Source organism: Coregonus lavaretus, assembly GCF_964263955.1.
Source record: "Coregonus lavaretus genome assembly, chromosome: 40".
Taxonomy (NCBI): Eukaryota; Metazoa; Chordata; class Actinopteri; order Salmoniformes; family Salmonidae; genus Coregonus; species Coregonus lavaretus.
The window spans coordinates 4267852-4277478 of NC_140027.1; the positions used below are offsets into that span (position 1 = coordinate 4267852).

General features: G+C 41.0%; 1 protein-coding gene across 1 annotated transcript; it reads right to left on the reverse strand.

Moving 5' to 3' along the window:
- Positions 1 to 365: 365 nt before the first annotated feature.
- LOC311113443 (uncharacterized protein) lies at positions 366 to 6754 on the reverse strand (the record flags this gene model as incomplete). Its single annotated transcript, XM_084156656.1, has 5 exons — positions 366 to 529; positions 934 to 1099; positions 3960 to 4103; positions 6101 to 6261; positions 6478 to 6754. 5 exons carry the CDS (start codon positions 6752 to 6754, stop codon positions 366 to 368), a joined length of 912 nt encoding a protein of 303 aa, XP_084012782.1.
- Between the last annotated feature and the right edge of the window lie 2873 nt (positions 6755 to 9627).

A 9627-nucleotide genomic window follows, 5' to 3' on the forward strand; every position in this document is an offset into this window, starting at 1 on the left:
TTCTCATTTTGTCTGTCATAGTTGACGTGTACCTATGATGAAAATTAATATTTTTAAGTGGGAGAACTTGCACAATTGGTGGCTGACTAAAAACGTTTTTTCACCACTGTATATGTAGGCAAAATATATAGTCGGGATTCGACTACAGTTAAGGTAAATGTTAGAATTTTGAGTGAAGCATCCATCCCTTCCATCCATCCCCAGCTTCTGTTTAGCTTGTGCAGTGGTGCCCCTTATAATGAAAAAAATAACTGGGGCCAGCTATGACCATGTGAGGGTGTCTGAGTTGCTGTCGTCATTGTGGTTCTCCCAATTGTGAAAACTGAGCTCAGATCAGCTCTTTGCCAGGGTCTTAGTCTAAAGCTCTATGTACAGTGGTTCTCCTGGTTTTGTCTCAGGTCCTGTTTGCGCTGGAAGCCATAGAGGCAGTGGTAGGGCTGGTTACTACTGTGCTGACGGCTGTGGGTGATGAGGTTGGAGCTCTGGCTGAAGGCTTTGCCACACACCTGGCACACATGGGGCTTCTCACCTGGGATAGGAAAGCAGAGGGGACATACTGTATTAAAGGGGAAGTTCACTCTTTTATAACTTCATCTTAGATGGTTCCTCACCCTGAAGGTAGTCTAGTGGCCAGGAAAAACTATAATGCTTGGTTCAGGTTTCTTTAATTAAACAGCCACTACAAACTTCAGCTAACTTATTCCAAATCAATGAGTGATAGGGGCATGCGGTGGCTGTTTTATTTATTTTAAAGGCCAAATCACTTCCCACGTCGCCGTACTCTGGCATGTAGTCACTACCATTTTTTAACAGGCACCACATGCCCCTACCACTCACATGTTTTTTTTTTTTTATATTTAAAATAGTTAATATGTTTCGAACGGGACTGACAAAGACAAGATCCCTATTTCCATAGAATACATATCGACTTACCTGTGTGAATGAAGGTGTGTTTTTTCATATCAGATTTCTGGTGAAATCCTTTGCCACAGTATTGACAGGGGTAGGGCCGTGTGTCAGAGTGGATTAGCAGGTGAGTGGACAGGGTGGAGGCGCGCTTGAACACTTTCCCACACACCTTACAGCCATACGTACGCTCCTGAAACACATGGCCATATATTTATTTATTTATTTTTATTACGTTTTAATTAATCTTTATTTATTTTTTTACACCAAACAAAAACGAATATAGGTCATATAGTATAGGCCATATAATCATGTATAAGGTTTATTGTGGTGTGTTTTCCTGTATATAGTTTATAACTGGCATAAAAACCTTAAAACCCCCTAAAGTCGATGTCCGCGGAAATCTAATTAGCATTAAAAAAATGTCTGTTTTAAGATAGAGATCGTTTTTTTTTTGCATTGGATACGTCTCAATCAACCGCATCCGCCTGTCGCAATTCCGCATCTGAGGTGAAAGGTGATAGAGCTAGAGCGGTGTTTGTCAGACCATGAGAACTATTTTGACCCCTCTATGGAAAGATGAGACTCTCACGAACATGTACACGTTTTGCTCTAGGATGCCCACAGGCCTCACAAGACTTGTCTGAAGGTCCCCTGATACCAGTTGAAAAAATGTATGGAAGTATATATGGAGACTATTTAATGCCCAAAATATGGGGTTAAATACATGTAAAAAAAACATTCCTGATCTTTCTTATATATCTCACATATAGGAGAGACACTTCAGAACAAACTTCCTTTTGATATTTTTTTGGGGACTATATGTTGTTCCATGTAGTGAATCTGTTATTCAATGCGTTTGTATGGGCTAATAGCAGTAAGGCTATATATATACAGTGGGGAAAAAAAGTATTTAGTCAGCCACCAATTGTGCAAGTTCTCCCACTTAAAAAGATGAGAGAGGCCTTTAATTTTCATCATAGGTACACGTCAACTATGACAGACAAAATGAGAAAAAAAATCCAGAAAATCACATTGTAGGATTTTTAATGAATTTATTTGCAAATTATGGTGGAAAATAAGTATTTGGTCACCTACAAACAAGCAAGATTTCTGGCTCTCACAGACCTGTAACTTCTTCTTTAAGAGGCTCCTCTGTCCTCCACTCGTTACCTGTATTAATGGCACCTGTTTGAACTTGTTATCAGTATAAAAGACACCTGTCCACAACCTCAAACAGTCACACTCCAAACTCCACTATGGCCAAGACCAAAGAGCTGTCAAAGGACACCAGAAACAAAATTGTAGACCTGCACCAGGCTGGGAAGACTGAATCTGCAATAGGTAAGCAGCTTGGTTTGAAGAAATCAACTGTGGGAGCAATTATTAGGAAATGGAAGACATACAAGACCACTGATAATCTCCCTCGATCTGGGGCTCCACGCAAGATCTCACCCCGTGGGGTCAAAATGATCACAAGAACGGTGAGCAAAAATCCCAGAACCACACGGGGGGACCTAGTGAATGACCTGCAGAGAGCTGGGACCAAAGTAACAGAGCCTACCATCAGTAACACACTACGCCGCCAGGGACTCAAATCCTGCAGTGCCAGACGTGTCCCCCTGCTTAAGCCAGTACATGTCCAGGCCCTTCTGAAGTTTGCTAGAGTGCATTTGGATGATCCAGAAGAGGATTGGGAGAATGTCATATGGTCAGATGAAACCAAAATAGAACTTTTTGGTAAAAACTCAACTCGCCGTGTTTGGAGGACAAAGAATGCTGAGTTGCATCCAAAGAACACCATACCTACTGTGAAGTATGGGGGTGTAAACATCATGCTTTGGGGCTGTTTTTCTGCAAAGGGACCAGGACGACTGATCCGTGTAAAGGAAAGAATGAATGGGGCCATGTATCGTGAGATTTTGAGTGAAAACCTCCTTCCATCAGCAAGGGCATTGAAGATGAAACGTGGCTGGGTCTTTCAGCATGACAATGATCCCAAACACACCGCCCGGGCAACGAAGGAGTTGCTTCGTAAGAAGCATTTCAAGGTCCCGGAGTGGCCTAGCCAGTCTCCAGATCTCAACCCCATAGAAAATCTTTGGAGGGAGTTGAAAGTCTGTGTTGCCCAGCGACAGCCCCAAAACATCACTGCTCTAGAGGAGATCTGCATGGAGGAATGGGCCAAAATACCAGCAACAGTGTGTGAAAACCTTGTGAAGACTTACAGAAAACGTTTGACCTGTGTCATTGCCAACAAAGGGTATATAACAAAGTATTGAGAAACTTTTGTTATTGACCAAATACTTATTTTCCACCATAATTTGCAAATAAATTCATTAAAAATCCTACAATGTGATTTTCTGGATTTTTTTTTCTTATTTTGTCTGTCATAGTTGATGTGTACCTATGATGAAAATTACAGGCCTCTCTTATCTTTTTAAGTGGGAGAACTTGCACAATTGGTGGCTGACTAAATACTTTTTTCCCCCACTGTATATATAAAAAAAAATTATACTTCAACGAGTCTCAAAATTCAAAATTAAATAGCTAAATGATCCTTGGTATGACCTTAAAACAATTCCATATATCTTAGTAGAACCCATATCATGATGTCACAGTGATGATGGTCTATTTATAATAGACCAATGACTGTTCATCTGGGTAAGGGGGTGGGCGCTAGACCATCCTATCAGCCAATCAGGGCTGTGTATGTAAATATATTTACATTTGTTTCCTAACGTGCCCACACGATTAGACAGAATTTCAAGGGCCAAAGGAGGCTCAGGAAAATAAATGATAAATACATTTTAGTTATTTTAATTAAATAAACAGTGATTTATTAGAATACAGTGATTTAAAAATAAAAGTACAAAGTCTGCATGGGGGCTTTAATAAACATTCTGCTGATAATACACAATATACTAACATTTCTTTCATGGTATCTACTTTGAACCAGAGTTGGGGTCAAACCTGCTTTAAAACACTTTATTATACAAGTAATGGGGCAGGCAACAGACCTTTATTGACATCATTAGGTGTGTTATTCCTACCTTGACCCTGTAGCTCAAACCCAGGTCTGACCTATAGCCATATGGCTGACTGTCAGTCTTGGTGTGTGCTGATGATGACTGCTTGTGTCTGCCACCATGGAACTTGTGGACATGGGACTCCAGACTGGAGAAAGAAAAGAAACTCTGAAAAGAAAACAAACACTTTAATGTCATTTGCAGAAGAGGAGTGCAGTAAATATAATTGACCTCTTTTTTGATCTAATCCTCACACTGGTCTTCCAGTCAGAAACAGAATAGAGAATCAAAGCACATCAGACTTCAGTTGCTGCACTTTGACCTTTGGTTAATAAAAAGGCTGTGTGTAGGTCTATCCAACCCCCTCATTGGTATTCCAATGAGCCAGAATTGTTCACTATCCATGATGGAAGCAAACATAGCTTTCTCTTACCACTAATATCAAACCTTTTTCATGGAGAGTAGGATTGACGTTTAATAATTCACCTTTATTTACAGTACCAGTCAAAAGTTTGGACACCTACTCATTCAAGGGTTTTTCTTTATTTGTACTATTTTCTACATTGTAGCATAATAGTGAAGACCTCAACTATGAAATAACACACATGGAATCATGTAGTTACCAAAAAAGTGTTAAACAAATCAAATGTATATTTTATATTTGAGATTCTTCAAATAGCCACCCTTTGCCTTGACAGCTTTACACACTCTTGGCATTCTCTTAACCAGCTTCACCTGGAATGCTTTTCCAACAGTCTTGAAGGAGTTCCCACATTTGCTTAGCACTTGTTGGCTGCTTTTCCTTCACTCTGCCGTCCGACTCATCCCAAACCATCTCAATTGGGTTGAGATCGGGGGATTGTGGATGCCAGGTCATCTGATGCAGCACTCAATCACTCTCCTTCTTGGTAAAATAGCCCTTACACAGCCTGGAGGTGTGTTGGGTCATTGTCCTGTTGAAAAACAAATGATAGTCCCACTAAGCCCAAACCAGATGGGATGGCGTAGTGCTGTGGTAGCCATGCTAGTTAAGTGTGCCTTGAATTCTAAATAAATCACAGTGTCACCAGCAAAGCACCCCCACACCATAACACCACCTCCTCCATGCTTTACAGTGGGAACTACACATGCGGAGATCATCCGTTCACCCACACTGCGTCTCACAAAGACACGCGGTTGGAACCAAAAATCTCCAATTTGGACTCCAGACCAAAGGACAAATTTCCACCGGCCTAATGCCCATTGCTCGTGTTTCTTGGCCCAAGCAGGTCTCTTCTTATTATTGGTGTCCTTTAGTAGTGGTTTCTTTGCAGCAATTTGACCATGAAGGCCTGATTCACACAGTCCCCTCTGAACAGTTGATGTTTATGTCTGTGACTTGTAGCTCAATTGGTAGAGCATGGCGATTGTAACGGAAGAGTAGTGGGTTCGATCCCCGGGACCACCCATATGTAAAAATGTATGCACGCATGACTGTAAGTCGCTTTGGATAAAAACGTCTGCTAAATGGCATATTGAAATCTGAAGCATTTATTTGGCCTGCAATTTCTGAGGCTGGTAACTCTGAACCTATCCTCTGCAGCAGAGGTAACTCTGTGTCTTCCTTTCCTGTGGCGGTCCTTATGAGAGCCAGTTTCATCATAGCACTTGATGGTTTTTGTGACTGCACTTGAAGAAACGTTCAAAGTTCTTGAAATGTTCCATATTGACTGACCTTCATGTCTTAAAGTAATGATGGACTGTCATTTCTCTTTGCTTATTTGAATGAAATTCGACAAATTAACTTTTACGGCGGCACACCTGTTAATTGAAATGCATTCCAGGGGACTACCTCATGAAGCTGGTTGAGAGAATGCCAAGAGTGTGCAAAGCTGTCATCAAGGCAAAGGGTGGCTATTTGAAGAATCTCAAATATAAAATATATTTTGATATGTTTAACACCTTTTTGGTTACTACATGATTCCATGTGTTATTTCATAGTTTTGATGTCTTCACTATATTATTCTACAATGTAAAAATAAAGAAAAACCCTTGAATTAGTAGGTGTGTCCAAACTTTTGACTGGTAGTGTATACAGGTAAATCAATTAAGAACAGAGTATTATTGGCAATGACCACTTGTCAGAGGAATAGAATAACATAACTGACTTGGGATCATCCACTAACCTTTCCACACCATGGACATTCAGTCCCAGTGGTCCTGTGGTCACTGATCTGGGGACAGTCTCTGTATCGGGTCTCCCCCAGGAGGGGAGAGCCCACCTCCTCAGCAGGGCTGCCAGGGTTGAACGGGGAGGTAGAGTGGTGGTGCAGTGCAGCTCTACCATCTTAGGATGGAGAATAGCAGGTGGTTCATAAGTTACATTAATTAGCCCCTTCTAACAAGCAAACACTGATCTCTAGTAGGTCTGAAAAATATTGCAGTTTCAGTCTTAGCTTAAATGAACATTGTATAATAATGAATGATTATGAGAACAATAATACACACAACTGGCAGATGTACATGAGCTTGTGTTAGGTGAGCCTCAGTGTTCAACACCTACCTGAAGACATGGGACTAGTGGGGTGAAGGTAACGGTGACTATGTGAGGCAGGGTGGAGGGCTGGAGGTGGAGAGGGCTGTGGTGAGTAGGTCTCATTGTGTGTCACTAGAGACACTGCACTCTTAGGTGACGGCTGTCCCTGAAGAAGGGTACCCCACTGCCTCTTATCTGTTTCTGGGGGACCCACTGGCACCAGAGTCGTGCCCAAGCATGGGCTACCTGCTTTGGGGCGCAGAAGGTGAGAGCCCCCCCTCCTCACCAGGAAAGAACGAGGCATGGTGGGGATGCGAGAAGCAACAGGGGCACAGGGGGTTTTGTAGACTCAATCTAATGGAAGGAAAGTATAAGACCCTGCAATATGGAGTACATGAAAATTGACATAGTCCAGGTGTTATTCATATCAACCAACATACAGCAGGTGGCAGCAGTACTTTGACTTACACTGTCAAATTACTACACTGCCGTGTTCATAAAGCTTCTCAGAGTATGAGTGCTGATCTCGGATTAGTTTTACCTTTTCAGATCATTATGAATATGATAACAGGGACAGGGGGGACCTGATCCTAGATCAGCACACCTACTCTGAAATGCTTTATGAATACAGGCCCTGGTCACACAACCACTCCGAAAGGAACAGTGCTGTGGGTTTTGCTGACACAAAAATTATGAAGACAACATTTTTAAACCATAAAAACTAGCTCCATAATGAAATCCATTCAAATATGTTGAAAGGAAGTACCAAGTATTTTCCAGCTGAGTTTTCCCTATCTATTCATAAAGGAGGTAATTTATTTTGCATTAAATGTCCGTTATGTCTCTTCAGGGATGTAGCTCAGTTGGTAGAGCATGGCGTTTGCAACGCCAAGGTTGTGGGTTCGATTCCCACGGGGGGCCAGTATGAAAAAATAAAAAATAATGTATGCACTAACTGTAAGTCGCTCTGGATAAGAGCGTCTGCTAAATGACTAAAATGTAAATGTAAAATGTCCAATTTACAGAGACGTCTCTAGACAGATTGCCTTAGCCAAGTCATTGCACATACTCATTTATCTTAAGCTTGGTTGGATTGCTGCATAAATTGTGGCAACATATACTAGCACACAGTCTTTTGAAACCATTCCACAGCAGCTACAACTTCTCTTTTCATCCTAGTCAAATGGGATGGGAAGGTCAAGAGATTGACTGACTAGAATTGACCCAAATTCAAATAAACACAGCAGACCGTTGTGTATTGTCCCGACTCCAGACACACCCTGTGAGCTATCTCTCCTCTGACTGCACGGCCTTACAGGTGGCAAAGGGTAGATTATTGAATACATAATGAGAGAAAGGACTAGGGACAATAAGGCTCCCCAAAACAGCCAAACTTTATTTATTTTCATTTGCTGGATTCATACTGGTCTAAACTTCAGATATAAAATATTTCTCATTTTCTATATTCTATGTTACTAGGCAGAATAGTTCAATCTTTTGCCCAAGGGCCAATGGATCGCTATATAAAACCCGAAAATATTTATCCTGTGTAATTTTGCAGATACAGGGTGGCATTTGAAATAGCATAACTAAATAGGATGTAGATACACCGGTGGAGATGGATGATGATTAGATTGAACACATTGGCTGAATTAATTTGGTACAGTAAAAACTCACCTAATGAAAGAGGAATGACAAATCTCTGCCAACAGCTAGCCCTGTTGATGTCTTCAGTCAAGTAACCTGGTGAGATAACAAGAGCATTGATTTTAAAGATGGTGATACTGTACATGATAATTTGCTAAAAGCACAAAGCAAAAACAAGCTCCTAATCTTAATTGCAGGAAAGACTGCAAGAAGTAATTTATGCCATTATGGCTAGCAATGGAAAATGTGACAATCTCACTACAAAAAAGCTTTTTATACAATCTTACCAGATAACTCATTATTTAAAGGCATCCAAATGTCAACATTTCACGTCAAGAAATAGGCTGAACAAATATATTCAGGCTCAAATTCTTAATAAAATAAAATAAAAATATGATATGCCAAAATGTCAACTTTACTCCAGAATCTCCAACTAGTAAACTAATCATGTATCATTAAAGTTAAAATCTATCTACATGCTCAAATTTAAGCTCTAAGCTGTATTCAGCCACTGAGATGTAGTGTTCAGTTCAGTGAAGCCCAATGATACTGACTGGTAAGAACATGTCTCTCCACTCAGCAGCAGCCACCTCAACCACAGAGCTTCCTCAGAAAGACCAGACCGACTCCACTGCTGAGCAACAGGTCTTACTGTTGCCCTAAAAACACACGCATCGCTGCTTTGATACAGTATATAGGACCAAACAAGTCAAGATGTACTCGATCTCTTCACTTTCAAATGACCAAATGTCCTCTTTGACTTGAGGATGGTATACAAATCTATCAGTCTACTTCATTGTTATATCAAAACTATTCACATGATCACAAAACAGGAAGATGTGTAGAAGTGAGGCAAGAGAAAACCAAGTTACAAGAAATTGGATGAGGGAAGGATGGTGGGGTCACTTGAGTAATGTGCTGCAAAAAGTGTCAACACACATAGCTAAAGTGTTGAGACGGGGGGGGGGGGGGATTTCAAAATGGATGTTAGAGCAGAGAGAGAGGAGAGGGAAAGCCCAAACCGTAATGAACTGGTAAACCAATGTTGTGATGAGCAGAACAGGGGAGAAAGATAAGAGAGAGGGACAGAGAGGATAACAGGATCAATGGAAGATTACAATGGATTTTACATCCAAATGAAGACAGGGGTGCACACAATCAACACTCGAGTCAGCACAACAACACCGTACCACCTCGACATGGCATCTGAGAATGTGTAGTGTCAATGTTTATTTCATATCAATCATCATCAAGAACAGAACACTGAAATGTTTTCACAATATTGTCATTAATATCATCTTTATTACTGTCATGAATATACTTGACAACACATTGGTAGAATTGCAAGAGAGAGTGAACAAGGTTGGAGGGCGTAAAGTGGATCCCGACCTGCTGTTACATACGAGAGAAGTCCTACACCAGGGTTGTGTTTATGAGGCACCAAACGGAAGAAAACTGACTGAAACCGGGAGGAACTTCATGGACTTGTCCAATAAGAAACACTAATTTTAATTTTCTGTTGCAGAATGT